Source organism: Gopherus flavomarginatus, chromosome 4 (genome assembly GCF_025201925.1).
Source record: "Gopherus flavomarginatus isolate rGopFla2 chromosome 4, rGopFla2.mat.asm, whole genome shotgun sequence".
NCBI classification, from domain to species: domain Eukaryota; kingdom Metazoa; phylum Chordata; order Testudines; family Testudinidae; genus Gopherus; species Gopherus flavomarginatus.
Window position 1 is genome coordinate 131,704,541 of NC_066620.1, and position 24,375 is coordinate 131,728,915.

At 41.7% G+C, this 24,375-nt stretch overlaps 1 protein-coding gene across 1 annotated transcript; it reads right to left on the reverse strand.

The window, feature by feature from the left end:
* Positions 1-533: 533 nt before the first annotated feature.
* RPF2 (ribosome production factor 2 homolog) lies at positions 534-23,990 on the reverse strand. Its single transcript, XM_050951433.1, has 10 exons — positions 23,862-23,990; positions 21,691-21,823; positions 17,461-17,498; positions 16,583-16,622; positions 11,954-12,035; positions 11,773-11,849; positions 10,354-10,453; positions 5,461-5,563; positions 4,779-4,923; positions 534-1,182 (listed from the first exon to the last, which is right to left on the reverse strand). The coding sequence occupies exons 1-10, from the start codon at positions 23,882-23,884 to the stop codon at positions 1,000-1,002; spliced, it is 924 nt and encodes a 307-aa protein (XP_050807390.1). The 5' UTR covers positions 23,885-23,990; the 3' UTR covers positions 534-999.
* Between the last annotated feature and the right edge of the window lie 385 nt (positions 23,991-24,375).

The window sequence follows — 24,375 nt, forward strand, 5'->3', positions numbered from 1 at the left end:
AAACAATGAATAAATCTTACTGTACTTTACAATCATCTTCCCTTTTAGATCCCAAAGTTTTCCATCTCATTCAGTTCTGAATAGATTTCACTAGCGTGACCCCAGTGCAAGACAACTTTTACAACTTTGCTTTCTTAGAGTATTAAAAGAAACTTGTCTGAATCAGGAAAGAAAAGACAAATCAAGGTTTTGCTTCTTAAGTGGTGTCTTTATGGCACTCAAATATATTGAAGAGCATGGTCTAAATACCTATATTAAAAAATACAGTAGACTGAATAAGTTAGTCTTGTCCCTTGCACTCCATATGGAAATCAAGCGTAAGGTTCTGTGCTTAAGAGACTCAAAGGTCTTATGTGTACCTATGGTGAGTATCAGATGCTCAGATACCTTAGTGATGAATGTAGTATAACCAGCTTGACAGATCATTCCTAATTCTACAGAATGTATGTAATGCTAAAAGCAATAGTTACAAAGAGGACATAGTTCATTAGCACATACTAATATTGATAGTCTCTCTTTTGTGAAATGCATAGTTAATAAAATAGTCCAAAGTTTATTAAGTTAGAGATGAGTATTCACAAAGTTATGCAACAATCCAAATACCTTTAACATTTGCTGAAAACAAATCAAGGCCAGCATTTACATTAACAGCTCAGTTCCTCGAAAGAGTTTATATGACAAGACTAGTCTAACAAGAGTCCCCAGGATAAAAACCTTAGAAGGCCATTTGGTAAACTATTAGATAATTGGCTTTCTTCAGTGATTTGTTCTACTGATTTCTCCCAATAAACATATTGAGCTTCAGACAACTGAGGAAATAATGTCAGTGTACAGCCCAACACCTCTGAAGTTCACTTTTGTAGGACTATGCATTAAAAAATAATTACACGACTACAGCATTTAAAAAAAAATGGCAGCTGACTGGTCCACATCTGCCACATTTATTTTGTGACAAATACAACAAAAGCTGAAGATATCAAGAGTCCAAAACTTATCCTATCAGACTGATTTTAATTTCTTTGGACTAATCCCTTCATCTTCTTCAGTCATCTTTGCTGCAGGTCTCTTCTTTAACCCTTTCATCTTCCTTGTCTGTAATTTACTGAGATCCTGTTTCTGCATGTGGATCCTACCATATGACGTACCAAAGACGTCATGAGAGATATTCTTCTTCTTCTTCGGCTGCAAGATAAGAACAACAACGTTAACATTTCTGGGCACTGAATACCATTCAATCACTCAGTGACTGTAGGCAAGCGCATCTGCCATCACAAGTCACTATATTCACAAGTAAACTTCCATTACAATTTAAGATAACTACACCTAAAAATGGTATTGTACAGATAAAATCCAGAGCAAAGAGATTTATTTTCCTGTCCTTATATGCCACCAGATCACTTCCTTATCCTGCCCTACCCGTGCGTCCCTCTATAGATCATGCCAAGAAATTTGCGATAAGCAGGGTGAATACCTACATGAAAGTATGCGTCTTTCATAATGAGAGCCACAAACGAAGCTCCATGGGGGAAGGAAGGGATAGTAAGGGGGAGAGTGACCATCCAGAAGTGAAAGGTGCAGATTAATTTGTTTAAGGTGAGGAGGTCCAGAATGGGGCATATTCCGCCGCCTTTTCAGAATAAGGAAATAGGGAGAATAGAAGCCGTGGTGGTGGTGTGGCAGGGGTTCTATGGGCACCCTTGTGGACAAGGGCAGTGGTTTTTTTGGGGGAGAAGATGGAGTTTGGAAGGGTTGAGGGGGGGTGCCTCCTGGATGGGTAGCATGCGGGGAAGGAAAGGAATTTGATCAGGTCTCTTGGACAGATGTCTAGCACCCAGCAGTCACAGGTATGGAATTCCAAGTGTGGATAGTGTGCCAGACAACCCCCGAATATGATGGGAGGTTTGCAGGTCTTGATATAAGAGTCAAAATGATTGTCTGGGTCAATGAAAAGTGGAAGCAGCAGAGGGAGCGTCAGTATCATTGAGAGCAAGGTTGATGCTGAAGCGGTTCAAAGGGTCACTGGGGGTACGGGTAGTAAGTGGTGTAAGGACAAGGATGGAAAGGTGGACACTACTCTCAGTGGGTGGGGGCTGTGGCATAGATGCTCAGGGACCGAAGGGTGGCCTGGGAGTCCTTAACGGGTGAGGGCACTCGTCCATCTTGTTGCTAAACAGTTTACTGTTGTCAAAGTGGCGGTCTTTTACCGTCGTCATCTGGACCTCCTTCGGAAGACCACTGGACTATAGCCACAAGTCATGACAGAGAACGACTCCAGACATTAAGGAGCGAGAGGCAGTGTCTGCAGCATCTACTGTGACCTAGAGTGTGACTTTGGCCACCATCTTCCCCTCATCTACCATGTGTTGGAAGTCCTGCTGTCGGTCAGGAAGAAGAGTCCTGGAACTCTGCCAGTTGGGAATAGGACAGAAAATTCTATTTGGCCAGAATGGCCTGATAACTGGCAATACAGAATTGTAGCCCTACTAATAAATAAACTTTTCTACTCAGCAAGTCTAGTTTTTTGGCACTGCGATCTGTTGTTGGCATTGCTGATTTAAAGTGCTGCTGATAGGCACATGAGGTGGCAGCACTGATCACCAGGAAATTTGGTGGTGGGTGGGGAAACAGGAAATCTGTGTCCTTAGAGGGGATGGAATAGCGGCTTTCCGCTCGCTTTGGTATGGGGCACAAAAGGCTGGTGTATGCCACACCATCTGGGCTGGTTGTAAAGTAGCCGAATGAATGGGTATGGCTGTGCGGGAGAATCCCTGAGATTGAAGCATGCCCAGGAATTGGTCATGGGGGACCTGAACATCCTCTAGGGGAAGGCTGAGAGCGGCGGCCATGCGACGGAATAGCGACTGATATTGTCTGTGATCATCCGGTGGGGAGAAGAAAGCTGGGATCAGGGCATCATCCAGCGATGATGAAGTGCCTGTAGGAATGGGCAATTCCGGTGGTGTGATCGGGGCCACTGGTGCCAATGGACCCAGAGGGTCCAAGGGTTCCTCCTGGACAGTGGCTGTATGTGTGGGAAAGATGTGGTGTGCATTGCGATGATGGTAAGAGTCCCATGAGGCCCAAAATGGCCAATGAGTTGTCATGCATTGGCGGGGACCACAGGTACCGGGAACCGAGGGTCACTGGTGTGACCATAGTCCGGAGGACAGACGGGTGCCAGGAGTCCGAACTATAAGAGCAAGAAGGTGAGAGCTATGTCCAGTTCTGAAGACCAGTCGGACTCAGACTGTTCTGGGAAAGGGGGCGTCAATGGTGCAGGTGGTATTGGCAGCAGCAGCGATGTCGGAGGATGATCGACCAGGAGAAGGGGCTCGGCCATTGTCGTCAGAGCGGGACAGAGGACAAGAGGTTTACTGGCCACAGTAGGGAGCCTGGGATCTGATGGTGGTCTGGAAAGTGGTGGGGTACCAGCAAAGGGTAACGTAAGCTCTGCTATTTCGTGAAAGAGAAGATAAGTGCATGGGACTGAGAGTACTGAGCTTGATGGACCTAGGGGGGGGTCGATGGTGCCGGAAGTGACAGAGGGTCCTGGTGTTGGAATCGACGGTGCCGGCGGAGAGTGGCAGTGTTTAGAGCAATGTTCTGCGTGTGCTTTATTGGAAGGCGGCGTTGAAGTCAAAGTTGGACCTTCACTTCTTGCACACAACTTCTCCCCCAACCGATCCCAGCTCGGGGAGGAAACACTGCGTTTCGAGATGGTCCCTATTGGGGAGCCACCCTTGTGCTCATACTACTTGTGCATGTAGTGAGGTTTTGTCAGTGTTGGCGGTGCTGTACGAGAGGGTGCAGGTGAGGCGGTCACCATCTGTGACTGGCATCGCTCCGTTGGTTCTGTCGGAGCCGGGTCTTGCTGCCCAGATGGGCACATGGCTTCTGCCATTAGAAAATTTTGGAACCGAAGCTTGTGTGCCACCTGGTTCCACCATGAAAAGGAGCTCCAGACAGAGCAGTGAGAGACTATGTGGGCTTTGCCCAGATAGTTCAGGCAGCGGGTGTGCTCGTTGCTTACCGAGAAGAGTGAGAGCATGAGGCACAGTTTTTAATCCTGGCTTGATAGGGGAGGGATAGCTCAGTGGTTTGAGCACTGGCCTGCTGAACCCAGGGTTCTGAGTTCAATCCTTGAGGGGGCCATTTAGGGATCTGGGGCAAAAATCTGTCTGGGGATATGTCCTGCTTTGAACAGAAGTTTAGACTAGATGACCTCTTGAGGTCCCTTCCAACCCTGATATTCTGTGATCATCACGGCATTAAAGCAGTGGACACAACAATAATCCCAAGGCTAGGGAGAGAAGCCCCTGAATGGGAAAGATCCAATGAGTAACCTAATTAGCTATGGACGAAAAACGGACAACTACCTAATTAAGTAAATAAAGAAACCATATACAGTGGAAAAAAAGAAGGAACGCAGTACTCTCAAGTGGCTAAGAGCATGGAGGGACTGAGTTCCAACTCTGGCCATGCGGTGGTAAAAGGGAACTGGAGTGGTGTCAACCCATGCCGACTCTTAATGCCTCGGACACACCACGTGATCAACACATGACAAGTGTGGGTCAACGGACACTACTATCCACAGTTCCAGCTAAGGCACATGGCGTACATGCACACCCCATGCTTGGAATCCACATAGGGACCAGCACCTGAAGAAGAACACCTTCATCCCTTGGCCTTTGCATAGTTTACTTTAAAACTGGCTCTGTATTAAAGATTATGTATGATGAAGAGCAAAGATTTTTGTATAAAATACAAGGATTATGTACCTTGAGGGCTTTAGGTTGTTTAAGAGATAATTTATAGAGGTCTTCTGAAGCCAAATGTGTTCTCCTCATCACCAGATCTAATGAAGGTCCCATCTCTTCCAGTTCAATCCTTGGTATTTTACATCTTGACTTCTTCAACAACACTCTGCGGGAGGGGGGGGGGGGAGAAACAACAATGTTGTCCACCTTTGCTGCATTTCATACTTGTGTTTCTACTTATTTTCTGGACCACAGAACTGAACATGGCCTTTAGAAAACATGTGCCGCTGTTGAATTTTATTTTTGGTTCAGAAAACTTAGAACCAAGGTGCCAGTCAGTGTCTGATCTTCAATGTGTGTGCAACTCCCATTGATTTCAACACAGTTGTGCCTCTGTAACCCACACACCTCCTGGGTATGGTATTCTGTCCCCTCAAGTGGCATTGAGACCATTTAGAGATCAATGAGTTTGCACTATAGCCTTAGATAGGGGCCATGTGGCTTTTAGATCATGCAGTAGAGGCTCATGCACTAAGCTTCAGAGGTCCCAGGTTTGATCCCGTTCACCAGAGTTTGTTGGTGTTTACATGTGCACAGAACCATGGACTGAATCTGGCCCTGGAAGAGCATAAAATAGCTGCAGATATAAATGAAATCTGAGCTCCTGATAGACTGGGGGGGAGGCGGGGGAAATGACACTTACTTGTAGCTTCGCATATAAATTTTGCCATCCATAGCTGTGAAATGCAGAACATACTCTAATCCTGCCAGGCGAATAGTGGGCACAGTAGGACCTCGAAAGAAATCTGAAAGAATATTTCAGGATGTAAAGAAACCTGGCACTTTTACTTTTTTAAAATAAAGAAGTTTTCAAAAAGGAGGTTTAAGATAAGCAGGACTTTTGATTCCAGTCTATTTGAAAACAGATCTGTGTTATAGTGGATGAATCTCCGATTTGGCCTTTCTAGAGGCAACCCCAGTAATGCTAAATAGGGTCCCTTTCTGACTCACATGCAGGATTATTCACTACTTCAAGCCCCAATCCAAGACTGCACTTGCTTAATTTTGCATGTGAGTACGCTCAATGGGACTACTCATGTATGTACATGCTTAACTTTACATACATGAGTAGTCCCACTGAGCCTACTCACATGTGCAAAGTTAAGCAAATGCAGAAGTCTCTGTAAGAGAACATAACAGACATCTGCTTTCCAGAAATACATCTGATGGTTTCACAAGCTCCAGATCTTATTTTAAACATCAACCCCACCCCACTCCAAAAAACACTGACCAAACAAACATTATCATTGCTTCAATAGCAATAGTAACTTCAGTTTTGTGAAATACAAAAAGCAATAGTTATTTCAGTTTATCCACCCTTCTAAACTTTCAGCTATGAACTCAGATAAAGAAAATGCATCTCACAAATGTTTAGCTAAGTATACATTAGTACGGAAATAACATTTAGCTAGGCTAAGAGTTTGTTGGATAAATTGATGGATTAAAAGTCTCTGGTACCAAAGTTAGCAGTTAGAGTAGACATAAATAAGTGATCAAGATCAATACAAGATAAACATATACCAAGAAAGAAGGAGATAGTGTTTAGTGTTATCTTGATTGTTTTTACTCCCCATTGTTTATGATACCATCTTGGAAACCTGAGACTATCATTGCTTTATAAAGCAGTTTTGTCTGTGGTCAAACAGAGCACCTTTGCTCTTTTTACATGAGCTAACACTTGCTATTGCATTGCAATGAATATTTACACTATTGTAGATATACACATTTAGCAGACAAATGCAACACGGTCAGTTACATATAGAAAGAAGCTTACAGTTTGTGCTTACAGTTTTACAGGGAGCAAATTCAGATACCAGTTAATTATCACTTAGTTGTTTAACATAATTCTCATATTAGGACCATTAAAATAGCATATGAGCAAAGAGCACACAACCATGCAAATCTGGCAACCCTTTGCAGAGGGTGAAGGAAGGATGTGATCTTGTCCTAGGGAACAATGTATGTTAATAAAAAACAAAAGACTAATACCCAGAAGCAGAACTGCTGAACACGGGGAGGGGAGATGGCTTGCTTCCCTTTAAGTTTCATTTTCAGATTCTTAGTGTTTTCCTCAGTGACCTTTTTCTGGGAAAATCAGTGATGAAGATATGTTGAAAACAAAGTCTTACTGGTGGACACTACCTGGAGTTTAGAGAGAAAAACATGCTGGGTCCTCCTTTGTTGGGTTACTGGATTTGTATCTAGAGGAAAAGTCATTGGTACAATATTTTCTTCTATTTTAGTGTCTATTTTCCCAGGCTGCAGCTAAGAGTCTGTCTCTTCTAGCATGTGAAATTGTATCTACATTGCTTTTATTGGCAGATTATCCTTTAGTATGTTCTTGTGGTATAGCTTTCCACTCACAGGATGATCTTTGTATCCAAATACAGGTGGTCAGGAATGTAAGTTTCTATGACATCCACCAGCTGTAGACAGTGTATTTCCTCTCTGGAACTCTATGGATTTGAAAATGTTGGTTTATTCATAGTTTTTGAGACAGTCCACTGTGGTTGGATTAGAGACCGTTATCTTTTTAATTCCTGCCATCAGTTTGCCTCTTGTTTTTCTCCATGTGTTTAATGTGTGTGATTTAGTAACCACAGCAAAAGAGCTTTTGAGAACTTCCATTTTGTCTTTCAGGACTTGATGTGTGTGTTCCAAAATAATTTATAATTTGGCCATTTATTAGAAAGATGCAACAGTTCTTGTCTGAACAGCACAAATACTGATGGACTTTGTAGCAGCATGATGGGTGCAACAGGATGTGGAACTGTTGTTTTATGCTGCTTTGTCCCCTTCGTATCACCTCTACCATCTCTTTTTCAAGAGAATCTAAATGACCCCTCCATATCAAAGTATTGGACTCCAAATAATTTGTGCAAACAGGGTGATAGGATGAAGGAGAAACTGGAGAAACTTAAGTGCTATCTCAAAACAAACAGGTCTCCTCCTGTTCAGTCCAAGCCTGCATTTTAAGAAGAGTGACTCTACATTTTCCATTTTTTAATAAACAAGTGGGTCCAATAAAGGAATGAGTGGTGAAGTGTTTCACAAATGTGTGCACAGGAGGCTATTAGAACCAGGGGTGCAGCAACTACATCTCAGAGGAACGAACATTGGCACCAGAAACCAATGGCAGTAAAACCACTACTACAATTTTAAGACAATGTTTGTAGGGAAAGGGATGGGGAAGAAAGTGACATATCTTTCTCTGGTTGGTCTATGTATAGGGGTAAAGAGAAGCTGCTATTTACATATCCAGACCATTATGAGATGTCCTCAGTTTTTAAAAAATGAATTTAAAAGGTTAGCTTAATTTGGTTACTATACAAGATGCAAGTTCATCCCTCTACCCCTACTGATTTCTATAATGTGGAATTGCTGGCACAGGACTTCCCAAAAATATACAGAATGTCTTTATGGACCACATGTCTATGAAAACCTAGTTGTTTACCACTATCATCAATAACGTCATACAGTCTAGTAACAAGGGGTCATTAGATGACTGAGCCTCCTGGATCTTGGCAGTAGCGCTGTAGTAACAAGGTCTTTGGAATAGCAGTGACAGTTTCATAAGTTTCTTGGCAACAAAATGGTGGATTAAATACATTATCTTTCTCAGGACTGGAAAGAGTTGCTCCCTATCATATAACAGAAATTTCATAGCAGGTCAAATTGTAAGCCTAAACTATTTGATGGTATTAACATCTCATTAAATCCTTCATCTGAGGAACCTCACTATTAATTTGAGGAACCCACCTATTGTTTCGTCTTTAGACATTTCACTGAAGTCAACAGAACATCCGGACATCTGGTGTGTACCCGGCATATGTTCTGCAGCAAAAAAATGGATGCGTATTTGACTGATGTATAATTTAGGTGTAAACAAAAGCTTAAGGCAAACAAATTGGATGGGATATGTTACTCAGATGGGGAAAAAAATTCAGAGGGCTAGACTATCAGTTCATCTAGCAAGTATGTTAATGATTGGCAACACCATCCATTTCAGCAGTAAACCTGCATTTCGCATAAATCTCAATTGTGTGCACGCATTTCGATCCATCACCCCAACAATGTGAAAATATGCTTAAGGAGATGCACATTAGAACAACAATGTGCGGGGTTACTGGTGTGTAACGATTCTCTTCCAGAAATTTGGGCAAAGTGGCAGAGACCCAATCTTTTATGGTTTGCATCCTATATAATCTGGACAGTGATGTAATCATTTAATGATTCACAGGCCTCCAGCTCCTAGAACGGATTGAAAAATAGCTTTGCCATAAAATTCATCCTATTTGGGGCTATATATCTGAAAAATACATAGATGAGCTCTTAAGAATAGCAGCAATGAATTTATTAATGCAGCAGTCACAGAAAGCCTTCTTTTTTAGCATCTCCAGTAGCAATTTAGAAAGACTGTGCAGCTACGAAGCCAAAGGCAGTGGCAATTTTTAAACTAACATAGGCAAAAATGGTTCTTTGGGATTTAACTATAAGTAAAGCTTAGAAGTTTAAGTTTCATCTGAATCTCCATGCCTTCTTTCACCTTTTCATTCCCTGCTCGTGCCCCACCAACATTCCGACACACACCACTTCATAGTCCACATCTTCCCCCCAAAATCCCATTCCAGGTTAAGCCCCACCCATTTCTTCTAATGAAGTCTTGCTGCAGGGAGAGAAGTGCAGGAGAAGGGAGCAGATATCCAGTCATTCTACTTCTAGTTTCACTCCTAAAACTTACTTCCCAAGAATACTCAGATTGTGAATAACGCCACAATACCATTTTACTTTTAAGCTCCAAATAGAACAAAATTACAATTATTTTTGTCTAAAATAATTGGTCTAGAAAGTACACTCATTTTTGTAGTTGCTCTCAGCACTCCTAATTAAAATCCATAACCTTATTTATCATCTGCATGTTCTCCGCCTATTTCAATGCCTCCCACCCTCAACGTGCAAAAAAATTTGTACATTTCTGTTTAATAGAAATCTGTGCCTAGCTTGAACTTAACATACACATTTAATTGTACATGTTTCTGCCTTAACAACCATTTCTCATTTTCATTGCACATGCTGAACCCCAAAATTCAACCTAGTGAGGTCCTGATTAGAACCGGTTGAAAGTTCTCTGACTGAACAGTTTACTATTAAAAAAAGCAGTGTTTTGACAAAGTTGTTTCAATATTTCCAAAAAGTGTTTTGCGAGGAATTTTCGTTTCACAGGAGATTGACTTTGTTCAGATTCAGGACTACTTTAACTCTTGAAATGTCAATTTCCCCATTTAAACCACCTCTAGTCTTCATGGTTTTCCCAGGCTGATCTACTTTCTCTCATCCTTGGAAACAGACTTGATAATTACAGCTTTATCTTCACTTTTATGGTATGCAGTAAATCCTAATGCCACTTCCTTAATGTTATCTTGCATCCTTGAACATGTACAAACATTAACAGGCAAACTAAAATTTCTCAACAATTAGTATTGCCACAGATTTATGAAGTCTAACTGCTCACAAGGTCTTATTTCAAAATACTCACCAATTAGAAGACTTTTCAATCTTCTGTATTCTTCATTTAAATCAAATGTGTCACCAGCAAATATCAACATGGGCTTTGTTCCTTCTGGACACTTGCTGTTCTATTGGACAAATATCAAACTAAGTTATAGAGCATATTATTTACGCAAGTGACCAGGTACATGCCATTCTGAGCTGTTCTGGTCTCTGATAAACACAAAAAGGAAGGCATTTTTAAAATAGAAATCTATATATGTTACTTGTACTTAGAAGTGTTTGGGTTTTGAGTAATGTTCTCATTTAGGCTGAATAAGGAAAAGCTTCCTCATAATAAAATGTGTTAGACAGTGGAAAAGACCCTACAATGGAAGTTCATTTTTTTGAGACTATTTAGAACTAGACTACATGAAATACAAGCAAGCATACTGTATTTCTTGCATTGGGAAGGAGATGGAAAAGACTTGCTAGATCATTCAGTCCATTTCCAACTTCTGATATACCCTTATACAGCCAATTGACTACAACTCCCTACGGTGCAATACTTGTGAAAATTATCAAGCTTAAGGGGAGGAATCACTTTTCAAAGTTAAATTTCTTGTTACCTAAAAAAAAATCTTTTTCATCCATACTACTAGTTCTGAATCTGCAAACTAAATAGTTGCTAATCTGTGTAGTTTCTTAATTATAATAGTGTAAGAAAGCATATAAAATAGCTAACCTATTTTTTGGCAAAACCAAAACTTAAAATGATCACATCAAGGTGGGTCTGCTCTTAGGTTTGGGGGTTTTTAAGTCTGCAGAATTCAAAATGTTGGCCCTCATACTGAGCCACATACAGTTCCCGAAAACCAGGGTGTGTGTATAATTGATGGCCTGAGAAAGTCTCGGAAGTATCTCACACTGATAGCAGAAATATCCTGAGCTACAGTGAGATGAATTCTGCCTTTGGAAACTCATACATGGTTTCCCTCAGTAACATTGAAGGCCTCTCATGGGCAGAATCCCACCGAGTAGCTTTGTAAATTGAATTATTTTTGTTTGCAGCTAAAAAAAATTGAAGACTTGGTTTGGTCCCAACTAAAACTCTGCAAAGGAATTCACTGGTAAACATATAGCAAATTTTAATAACATTTGTACAAAGCACAAAAGTAAGATTCTGACGTGAATGCATATGTTAATCCTGGAAGTCTAAAAGAGGCAATAGTGAAATGGTTTTGTTTTCTTTACTGAAAGTACACTAGATTCACTACAAGTGCTCACCAACAGATGTCACTAGATATATTATCTATATCTAGATATATATCTTTCTACTGTATTTTCCACTGCATGCATCTGATGAAGTGGGTTGTAGCACATGAAAGCTTATGCTCAAATAAATTTGTTAGTCTCTAAGGTGCCACAAGTACTCCTGTTCTTTTTGCATTGTTTAAGAGTATCTTACCTTAATATCTTTTAGTGACACAAATTTTTCAATGCCTAGCTCAATCATATCCAGGACATGATAATCAAACATACGACCTACAAAAGAAAAAAAAAAATTGGGTTAGACTTTTATTGTCAAGAGACATTTCTTCAACCCAAGTTAAAAAAAAAACAAAAAAACAACAACAAACACATTTTACCTATTATTAGATTGTTAGGCCGCTTCTTATTATGTGAGCCAAACAGAAACAAAGAACAATCCGACTTCTTAGAAAAGAACTCCTATAAGATTAAAAAAAGACCACAAACTTCAGTTTGCAAACACGTTAAAGATTTGGTGATGGTTAAATGTCACCGTTAGATCAGCTGAACCGCTACAAATTGCAAATTGTAACACATTCCTGCTTGGGAGGTTAATCCATTGTTTTATATGCATGCCAGGTAGCTTTTTTCCTGGCATTTGACCTAAACTAGTGATACTCAAATCTCAGTGCTTCAGGAGCCAAATTAACAATCAACATTACCCGAAGAACCATAGAAGTGTGAATTCATGGTTTCATTTACTATAGCACTATTCATATTTAAAACAGCATGATGGGAAATATTTACTGCATATTCTCACAGCAAATAAGTTGATAACTTAGAGCAAGCCAATACCGTAACTGGTTAATAACATAATAAAAGCATCTTGACTGGTTAATAATTAAATCACACAGTGTTTTAATATCATGTGCTACAAAGAGCCGCAGGAGACACATTAAAGAGCCACTTGCAGCTTGCAAGCCACAGTCCGAGTATCACTGAGCTAAATATTCCATTTCGTAATTTTGTCCCATTACTCCTTGTTCTTTACATTTTTACACTGATCACCCTGAACTCCTTCTGCCCTCTTTGATGCAACATCCTGTTAAATACTTGTAAACAGTTATATTTCCTCATTTAGGACATGTCTACACTGAAATCCAAAGTGTTATTGCAGCACAGACTTACCCTCACTCCCACGGCTAAAAATAGCAGCTTAGACAGGCTAGCAATGGAAGTGGATACCAAGGATCCCTGGCATGCTTGTGTAGTCCATGATGCTGCATTTACACTGCTATTTTAGCCATATTAGCATGGGTATATATATCTGAAATGCCATCATTTTTGGAGCCTAGATCGTAATTTATGAATGCTTTGGGAGGCGGAGTAGCAATACTGCAATTTTTAGTCTAAATGTTCCCAACAGCACTTCTGGAAAATGCTGTGCACTTTTCACAGGATAAGGGACATTTGTCTGAAAGGAAATTTCAAGAGCATGGAGCACAGGACAGGGGCTAACCCCCTGCTCCCATTTAACTAATTGTACCATCTTGCAGTTCTCTGACACTCATCTGCGTCTGGATTCCCACTACTAATTCTCAAAAGGAAAGTAATATAGTATTGCAATTAACTCAAATGTTGGATATTCATCAAAATACTCTGCCTTGCTTTTAAGCAAGAAGAGATGGAGGAAAATCCATGAACTAGAAATCTGGACACCAAAGAGAAATCCTCTAAAGCAGAGTTCCCAAACTTTTCTTATTGCATAATCCCTTCCAGATCTACCAGCTGCCTGCATACCCCTACTCTTCTCGTCACTGATATTTTGTGTGTTTTTCTTAACATTACCTGTCTTCAGCCATTTGTCCATATTTCACTGTTATGTACAGATATAGTTTTAGTGTGACATATCTGTGCTCTCATTAGTATATCTTGAACTAAATTAACTACCATATTTTATATAACAAATTCCCACAGAGGTTGAAAGCTTCATATAAGTAGCCTATTATGAAAATGCAATAAATAAAATCCACCATTACACAATTTCTCTGTGTACCCCCAGTGTACACATATCACAGTTTAGGAACCCCTGCTCTAAAGGACACATTCCAAAGTAAGCTCGGTTGACTTGCTAGCAATTTGGCAGAGGAAAAGATACATGGCCTCGCACGCTGTCCTAATTATGTGAAGATACTGAGTCCCTGACAACAGAACACACTCATTTGATATCATATGGATGAACTGAACCTTTCACTTTGAAGTGGACATTAAGAAAGGTCCTCCAGTGTTAGTAGATATGGATGAGCAATTCTTCACTAATAGAAAGCAATGGTAAAAACAAAGTACAAAACAGATAAGTCTTAATGAGGATGACACAAAACAACAGTTCATCGTTATACGGGTCTTTTAATCTTCAAAACACTTTACAGACATGAAGTCTATGATTTGTCAGTCTATTCCCTGACGTCTTGTACAAGGTAGCGGTAGTATTTTTCCCCACAGGAATTGAGCCTGTTTGTTGTGGTTAACTCCTCCTATTAGTAATACTAACAATTGGCATAGATGACAAAATGGTGATAACATTACTGTTCCGTTTACATGGGGTAATGATGCAATTTGTCATTGTAACGGGGTCTACAGGCCCCACGCTGAACCAGGGCAAGGAATAGTGTAATATTGGGCTAGGAAGACTCCGCCTCTCAACAGGTGCAAGGCATGTTCCCAGTGGAAGAACAATTAAGGAGACTGGTAGCTGAGGAGAAGGAGAGATGTGAGCTGTATGTGGCACCAGGAAACAAAGCTGATGCTGAGAGCTGCACCAGGAATGGCAACAACTTTGTCAAGGCTGCTTTAGCAACAGGGACTTGAATTCTTCCCTCATTACGCTGTAGGCATTTCTAGAAACTCATAACTGATAATTTTCTCACAATTACCACAATGATATGTTTTACTGGACAACTGGCAGTGTATACCAGTGCAAAGAGGACTAACAATAAATGAACTGTTTACCCAAAAGTTTATATGGTCTTAGAATGCAGTCAACGAAAAATATGAAGAAATGTAAATTCTCCAAATATTTTTTAACATGTTAAAAAAAAAAAAAGAAGGCCTTAATATTTCATTTTACCTGACAGAGCAAAGGTGTGATTAATTCTGAGTCAATATTTACAAGAATCCATCTCAAATAGGTCTGTTCTTAAACAATGATTGTATATTATCACTTCCCATCTCTTACGAACAACCAGATCAGCCACATCGTCACTGGTTCATTCACCTGCACGTCCACCAATGTAATATATGCCATCATGTGCCAGCAATGCCCCTCTGCTATGTACATCGGCCAAACTGGACAGTCCCTCCGTAAAAGGATAAATGGACACAAGTCAGATATTAGGAATGGCAATATACAAAAACCTGTAGGAGAACACTTCAACCTCCCTGGACACATAATAGCAGATTTAAAGGTGGCCATCCTGCAGCAAAACAACTTCAGGGCCAGACTCCAAAGAGAAACTGCTGAACTTCAGTTCATTTGCAAATTTGACACCATCAGCTCAGGATTAAACAAAGACTGTGAATGGCTAGCCAACTACAAAAGCAGTTTCTCCTTCCTTGCTGTTCACACCTCAACTGCTAGAAGAGGGCCTCATCCTCCCTGATTGAACTAACCTCGTTATCTCTAGACTGATTCTTGCCTGCATATTTATACCTGCCTCTGGAAATTTCCACCCATGAAATTTATGCTCCAATAAGTCTGTTAGTCTATAAGGCTACCCCTCTGATACTTGAAACCAAACCAGCAGTCTTTGCTCTAAAAAGTATGTTGTTCCATGACTCTCTAAGGGCTTGGCTACACTGGCGCTTTACAGCGCTGCAACTTTCTCACTCAGGGGTGTGAAAACACCCCCCCCCAGCACAGCAAGTTACAGCGCTGCAAAGCGCCAGCGTAAACAGTGCCCCAGCACTGGGAGCGCTCCCAGCGCTGTAAGATAATCCCCACGGGGAGGTGGAGTACCTGCAGCGCTGGGAGAGCTCTCTCCCAGCACTGGCGCTACAACCACACATTCACACTTCAAAGCGCTGCCACGGGAGCGCTCCCGCAGCAGCGCTGTGCAGCTCTAAGTGTAGCCATACCCTAAAACAGACAAGCCCCAGGATTAAGATAATGCTTTGATTAAACTGTAAATATGGGAGGCGTAATCCAGGGATTATCCTCTCTATTTTTGTCTTCCTGTTCAGAAACCAACTTGACCTTAAAGAACTGAACTGAGACCAAACCTAGTCAGATGTATATAACAGCCATCACACCCTGGAAAAGTTTTTGTTTTAATTTCGATTTTTTGTCTGTGAATTTTGGAATAAAACTTGTAATTCACGATCTTCGAGTTGCACGGCTGAAGTTAGGCAGAGCAACTCAGCTTAATACGTGCTTCTGTTCCTCTACTCAAATGTAATTAAGAAAAACAACTTTGACAGGACACCCTAAATTTTTTTCTTTGAGTCTTTTTCCCCTATGAATTTTTTATTTGTGAAGAAACTAAGATGAATATTCACATAAACAATTAATACTTTAATGAACATGAGGTTGATGTGAATTTATAAGAGAGCTGTGTAAAAATATTATTCTTCCCTTCATGACAAGCTCCTTTACAAGCTCCAACCATGTTCTATAATCCTAAATCTGTTTTGTCATAATTTCATAGTAACACGCATGCACTTCCAAGAGCACCGCAACATTTTTATTTCCACAATAATAGTACGAGAGTTCTGCCTTCAGACAAATGAGTGTTACTAGAAAATAACCTGGCAACATAAAACCAACAGCAGTATCTATCAGGATCTAGAATTACACAGATATTCAACTTATTCCAAATTGCACAATAATTCCCTATAACTTAACTTCTGGGGTATAACTCTAGTGAACCTGGGAGAACTACTTTCCATGGCAGCCCTGCATGACTGACAGTATCTTGTACATAGTCTCTCTTGTTCCATAGCAAGCTAAATAAAATGTGGTTTTTACTTACCAATGATGTTTGATCCTCAAAAGGTCTGGTAATATTTTTTCTAAAGAAAAAAAAAAAAAAAGATAAGGATTTGGGATTTTTTGTATGACTTCACACTAGGTGCCCTGGTGGCACTTGCGTTATTGTGCTCTTCTGAGAAGACAGCTTCTAAAGATGAAGTAGATTTCCATCTTAGATCCAAAGCAATATTAATTCTGTTAGTCCTTCCTTAATGTTCCCTATGTCAAAGTCGTTCTGTCATTAGATGCACTCTTCTCCACATTTCCTTGCTATCAAACAACCATAGAGACAGTACTCCAGAAGTGCAATAAGCTGCCCTCCACAAAATGAAGGTTTGCCTTCCAGATGATACATCTTACAGTTGTCTTTGCCTTTTCATCCATGTCACATTTAATATTCCTAGATTTTCATGAGGTACATCCAAGCACCAGGATTACAACTTTCCGCCTAATAGCTCCCTATTTTGTATAAACATATTTGATTATAAACTGTATTCCTTATTGAGACTACTTGCAACTTTACCTTTTATAGAGGTAATGTTACTCTTTCAATTTATCTGTGCCAAGTGAACTGCTGCCATATTTCATTAGCTATTCATGCAGATTTGGATCATCTGTGAAGTTGATCAGTAACTTGTCCCTTTTGCAAAGTTTTTACTTCATGTATTTTGATAAATGGGACCGAACTCAGACATTTAAACACCTACGGGCTTTTCCCCAGGTTGCTGTTGTCATTTGGAATCACCCTCAGTTTATCATGTAGCCAGATTTTTTCTTTAAATCCACTTTATTGGCCTGCACAGCACCTTGCTAGTTTCTCTCTGAAAATATTAAGACTAACTTTTTCAAACAATTTTAAAATTGCAAAATGTAACTTACTTTTTGTACAGTACAGCAAAGGGCTTTTTCAGAGCATACTGTAAAACAAAGAATTTGACGTTAAGGAGAAGTTCTTTTAACACACTAAAATACTAAACATTGTTCTTTCTAAAATTCTACATGAAAACAGCATCAAAAGGATAAATGAATTACGAGAGAATTAAACACAGTGGTCATCAGGTGCAATCTATCCCAGAAAGAAATCAACTATGTAGACATGCTCACAAAAGGGGCAAGAAAGTAGAGATCTAAGACAGGATTACTAATTTTAAAGAGGAGAGGTTTACAGAGGCCAAAAACCACACTTGAAACACCAGAACAAGGCAGCAGAACACCTCCAGCTCCCACTCACAATAATCTCAATATTCGTCCTGGAAATACTAAATTTCAAAGAAAACTACACCATTTTTTATTTTATTAAAATGTTTATACAGATTGAGGGGAAATGTTGCCTTGCAGTTAGAGCACTGGAAGAATTCATGGTTTTATTCCTAATTATGGCCCTGACACACCGATTGAACAGTACCTAGCATAATGGGGACCTGGTCCATGACTGGGGGTACATCAACACTTCAGTGTAAGCCTAGGGTTTGAACTCAAGCACAAACCTAACCCCCTTTCCATCTTCACACAAATCACGCTAACCCAGGACCCATGGGGGTGGAGGGTCCAAGACTGAGTCATGCCAGGATCCAGGGTTCAAGCCCTATTGCTTTGCAGCGTAGACACAGCCCCATTGCGCTAGTGCTCTGGGAGTTCACCAAAGATATTCCACACTACCACAGACTGACCTTCTTTATCCTCTTGTTGGAATTATTAATAATATTTTGAATTATTAATATGGGAAATCACCAGACACCAATTTAACCTTAAATTGCTTTATTAAATCCAAAGTATCTTTATGCCCTATCCAATACAGTAACAAAGTACTCATAAGCATTTGATCAAGATACTTACAACCAAGTGTGCTTAAACCCATATTGGTTGGCTCCAAGATGGTCAGCCAGGTATTAGCAATGAACCCTTTAAGAGTTTACTTTTTATACCTTTAATGAACAAGTGATGTCATTGCAAATTACTGACTTCAGCTAAAAACCAACTGGAGACAGTTCACTCTTATTTCCAGTCTTAATCCAAATAAGATTTACAACCACCTCTCTTTGCAAGGCCTTCCCTCTCCTCCTTCTTGCTATCCAACAGTCTTCCCACTGCACCTGGGTTCACATAGGCTTTAACATTGGCACATGGGTTGGGGAAGGGCCACGTTGGCTCATTTTAAGACAGATTCTCTCAGTTTTATTTAAAACCATCTGCAGTCATCCCTAGAAGTCAGAGGGCTTCTTTTGAGAAACTTCTCCTTATCTTGTTGTTCTTTGAACCAGACATCGTCCCTACTTTATTCCTTCTGGCCTTATCACTTATTTTTGAAGCCTTCCTTCTACTTGCTAGTCAGAATCTCTCTTTACAATACATGTATATTTCCTTAACCAAATTTAAGCTAACTTCAATTCTTTAATTTTATACTTATTCTAAACTTCTGAATAGTTAAGTTTTCCCACACTGCACCATAAAAAAGGGGTAAGGCAGCCACATTTGGGCAGGGCGTTAGTAAGTCTGGGATATGGGTGGTTATATTTGGGCCCACATAATGCAGTGTAGATGGTAGAGCCCCAGGCTGGAAGCCAGGGTTCAACAATTCCTAACCTGGGGTTACAAATGAGTATGGATGCTTAAGACCTGGGTTAAACTCAGGAACTGCTAACTCAAATTCTGCTAACATTGAGCTCACATTGCAGTGCAGACACAGAGATTCCTATGTGTAACTGCAACACAAATTATACCTACGCAACGTTGGGCAAAGCATATCACCTCTCCATACATCAGTTTTCCATCTGTTAAATGGGGATTAAACCTAAGCTTAACACCTCTAAGTGAAAACAATAGTTTCTTTAAACAGCTTTGAGATCTTGAAATGAAAGGCATTACAGAAAGGCAGAGCATTATTAAACTCCCATATTAATAATACACATTAGGGAAAGTTAAATACACACAATATTTTAAATCCAATTAGTCCTAAGTTTAGCACTTTCCTACAACAGCAGATATTAAACACATTCCTATCACAGCATTATTATTATTCTGCGCTATTTTAGGTGTCTGATGGCATTAACTGTTGCAGGTAAAATATCTGAACACCAAGTCAGGTTTTGGCAAATCAATCAATTTATCTGAAAAGATTTTATTTTGAAGTGTATTTGTATTTGATCCTTGTTAATTATTTAGGATCTTTTACATACATTTCTAATAAGTTTTTTTTTTTTTTGGTTAGCTCTTCAAGAAGCCTGGACCTAAAGACAGTCAGATTATTACAGAATGTCTCAGTGAATAACGGGATGCATAAACAGAGGACTCTTGGAAGAGCAGAGAGGTTATTTACATCTATATTTGGGATTGGTGCGACTGCTGCTTGAATACTGCGTCCAGTTCTGGTGCCCACAATTCAAGAAGAGGGTTCAGAGAAGAGCCATGAGAATGATTAAAGAACTAGAAAACCTGCCTTACAGTGATTGAGCTCCTTGAGTCTATTTAGTTTAACAAAGAGAAGGATAAGGAACGATTTGATTACCGTCTAAAAGTATTAACACAGGGAACAAATATTTAATAAAGAGCTTTTAAATCTAGTATAGAAATATAACAATCCAATCGCTGGAAGTTGAACCCAAACAAATTAAGAAAAGAAATAAGACAAATTTTTGACAGTAAGGGTAACTAACCATTGGAATAATTTACTAGGGATAGTGGTGGATTTTCCACCACTGACAATTTTTAAATCAAGACTGGATAATTTTCTAAAAGATCTGCTCTAGGAATTGTTTTGGGGAAGTTCTATGGCCTGTGCTATGCAGATGATCACAATGCTTCCTTTTGGCCTTGGAATCTATAACTTAGTCCTTATGATTTGGCATCTTTCACATTAGCAATAAATCCCGTTTCCCCTCAAAGATACTGCAGTTCTGGTCCAACATACAATAGGCTATGTCTACACTACAAACCACTGATGCTGGTGTGTAGGATATGTTCAGTAAAATGCAGACTGCATCCATACTCCAGTACATAGCTACACCTGTAAGCGAAAGGCTCCAGCAGAGAGTAAGCAGCAAGGAAAAGCTCCAGCAACTCCCCACTGCAGGAGAATCTCTCTGTGGCTAGGCATGACTCCAGCAACAGGAAGGCAGCAGGACACTACAGTGAGTGCTCCAGTGAATAGGGTGCATGCCTGGGTATACCCACAGGGTTCCAGGCACGTCCTTACTCTACTTGCCTATGGAGTGCCTCACCATCTGCACTGCTATTTATACCCATGCTCGGTGAGTATGTAGTATATGTACCCTACACACTGCTGAAAGGAGTGTGAAGTGTAAACATACTTATAGACATGCAGTGTTGACAAATCTCTCAATTTCCTTAAGAGAAACATGATTCTGATCTCTGCTGGAGCCAGTCTCGCAATGATTTGAGAAACTCCTGCTGTCATACAAATTTCAGCCCTGCTTGAGGGGGTGGGGAAGAAGGGTACAATCCCTCTGATTGTCTGCTTTCCCTGCAAGCGGCAGGGAAATAGGGAAGGCAGCCAATCAGGAAGAGAGCTCTGCCTGCCAACCTCCAACCCCTCAGGAGCTGAGAGGAGTTTTTGGATAGGGGAGAGGGAACAGCTCTCACAGGATGGGAGGAGGAAATAGGAAGAGCCCAGCAGCTCAGGGAAGCTGTGCTCCCTGTTCCCTTTCCCCTCCTGAGAAAAGTGGGTTGCCTCCTCCCCATCTCTGCAACACCAGCCTGGGAAGGGGGAGGGAGGTAAATAACCCTTGGGAGAGGGGAGTACACAGAAGGTGCATAATTAATAGGCTGGGGGGACAAACTTCATTAGAATTCTGAGGTTTGGGGAGAAGCTGAAAGCTCTGTACTATGAGGCAGCATTTTAAACACAAGTCTTTGTAATTTCAGCTCAGTCCTCTGGCAGTGGGCAAAGTCACCTGACTCTCTAAATTTGGTAGAGTTGGCAATACTGACTGTCACACACACTGGTTGGGGGCAGGAGGAATACAAAACAACCAAGACTGGTAATATTGGATTTGGAGAGAGAATTTATTTTAAAAATGTGTGAAATTACTCCTGATACACAGCCCATGTTAAAATTTATTTCAGTACGTGTATTTCCAACAATATACTTACAATATCTTTAAGTGTTTCAGTTACTGTTAAGTTTGCATTTCCACCTTTTATGAGGATGGCATTTTTTGTATTTTCAGTGAGCTTGGGTTCTCTCTTCTCAAGAAACCTTTTGGCCCTCTTTGTTTTAGGCTTTCTACAATGATAAATTAATTACAAAATTAACTTACACACACGTATTAGACTATGCTTGAAACAATCACTGCTGGTTGATGTTCAATCAATAAAACAAAAATATGAACAAGTACCATACAAAATAACCACAAAGGAGTTAATGAAAATGCTTTACTTGATTTGTAAACATTCCGCCCTCCCCCCCAAAAAACACCCACTGAAATTGAAGGTAAAGTCTTAGCCTTAAGTTTTAATTTCCTGAATTCTGCTGACTTTAAATTTAAGGTGTGGCAATATTTCCACATCCTTGCTGAAGTCCTGATAGTTTCGCTTCAAACCAAAACCCTGCATCATGGCCCCACATACTATGGCTCATGAGGCCTAGAGAAGATCCCCTTAAGAGCCCATCAATGGCAGCCTAAAGGCAAATTAAAAAACCCAAAGTTATGCTTGGCACTTTTCTGCTACTTCATGACGTATCATCATGTACAAATAGAGAGAGTTAGAAGAAAAACTGCCAACGAACAACTGCTACCATGATCAACCTGAATTCGGGTCCTTAGAACACAATTAACCGGGGGGGGCAAACTTTTTGGCCTGAGGGCCATATCTGGATGGGGAAATTGTATGCAGGGGCATGAATGTAGGGCTGGGGCAAGAGGTTGGGCTTTGGAGGGAATGCGGGGTGTGGTGAGCAGGAAGGGGCTCAGGGCTAGGGGTTGGGGCCCAGGAGAGGTACAGTGTGCAGCAGGGGACTCAGGGTAGGGGTTTGGGGTGCAGGCTCTGGCCCGGCACCGCTTACCTCGAGTGACTCCAGGGTGGCAGCAGCGCACAGCGGGGGTAAAGCAGGCTCCCTGCCTGCCTTGACCCCGCACTGCTCCCGGCTCCTTGCCAATGGGAGCTGTGGGTGATGCCTGCAGGCAAGGGCAGCGCATGGAGCCCTCTGCTTCTCTCCCCTGGGACCACAGGGATGTGGTGCTGGCCACTTCTGGGAGCGGTGCGTGGCCAGGGGAGGTAGGGAGCCTGCCTTAGCCCTGCAATGCCACGGGGCTGGCAATCCTAAGGGCTGAATTGAAAGTCTTGACTGGCCAGATCTAGCCCATGGGCCGTAGTTAGCCCTCCCCTGCAATTAACCATACTGTCCTCTATTAAGAGAGATGCTCCATTTCAGTTTCACCAGTGACCCGTGCACCACCTTTATGGATTATCTGTGAACTTTTGCCTGCACCTAGACAAGAACGATCTACTAAGCCTGAACAGTTTGTTCTTGAAATGCTAAAGAGGACTAGAAATTAGGGGCCTACCTCTAGATCAGTGATACTCAGATTTCTGGTTCAGGAGCCAAATTAGTGACCAACATTGCCCAAAAGAGACACAGCAGTGTGCATTCATTGTTTCATTTACTATTTTTATATTATATATATTATTCTCACAGCAAAATGACTGCTCAAGTATTCTACACTTGGTTAACGACATAGTAAAAACATCCTGATTTGTTAATAACTTAGATTGGTTAATAATTAAATCACACAATGTTTCAATATCATGCAGTGCGGGTTGCAGCAGGGTGGGTTAGGGAGGTTATTCTGGAGGACGAACTAAGGCAAGGGAATCCCCCGAACAGCAAACCCCACAGCCACAGCCCTGCCCTAATACAGCCCCCTACAGAGCACTCCTCCCTCCTCCGTGTTTACACCTCTGGAGGCCCCGCGAAGGAGCCTCTCGCTCCCTCGTGGGGGCCGGCCGCGGGCAAAGCCGGGGAGAGCCGTGTTAATTCCCCGTAAAGGAGCAGAGTCGATGCCTCCCTGGGGGTAGCCGGGCCGGTGGGGGGAGGGGGGCGCTGTTCTTCTCCCTCCTGTGCTAGCTCGGGAGCCCAGGTTCTGGGCAGGGGCCCGCCTGGGAGCCCAGCCCAGCCCACCTCACCCCGCGCACAGCAACTGCCCCCGCCCTGAGCCGCGCGGCCGCCGGGCCTCCGCCTAGAGCCGAAGGCGGCGGGCGTGGGAGCAGCCGGCGCTATCGGGCCCCCCCAGCCCTTGCGGCACCCCGGAGCCGCCACTTACACCACCCGGTCCAGCGCCTCCATCTCGCCGGCAAGAGAAACTGACGCGCTCACACGTGCTCGCGGGACCCACAAAGGACCAACCAAGGGACGTCCCTCCTCTGCGTCATGACATCACATCCGCCTGCAGAAATCCTAGCGTCAACGCAGAGGGACTGGGACTCGGGAGCCGTACAGTGCGTGCGCCTTTTTGTTACTGAGCATGCGCAGAAGAAATTGAGGCGCTCACCCCCCTCAGACCGAAACTGGGGTGAAAGGAACTATGGTGGGGAAAGGGCTACGGCGAGGGAGTAGGGGCAAAATTCTCAAAAATGAGAGGCCGGGAGGGGGGTTGCGTTCTTGGCTCGTGCCTTTCCACTGCATCCCCTAGCCAGGGAAGTGGCCTTGCAGGCCAAGGTGGGGGAGGTAATATACGTTATTAGACCAGTTTCTAGGGTTGAAAAACAAGTTTTTGAGCTACCCGGCGCTCTTCTTCCAGTTGGGGTAGAGCTCGAGCACTTGTCTCTCTCTGTAAC

Coding starts and splice junctions, on each gene's coding strand:
- RPF2 (XM_050951433.1), bottom strand. CDS start 23,884: ATGGAGGCGCTGGACCGGGTGGT. Junction 16,623..17,460: donor TTTGCTGTACTGTACAAAAA/GTAAGTTACATT, acceptor TTTTTTCTTTAG/AAAAAATATTACCAGACCTT. Junction 10,454..11,772: donor TGTCACTAAAAGATATTAAG/GTAAGATACTCT, acceptor TTTGTCCAATAG/AACAGCAAGTGTCCAGAAGG.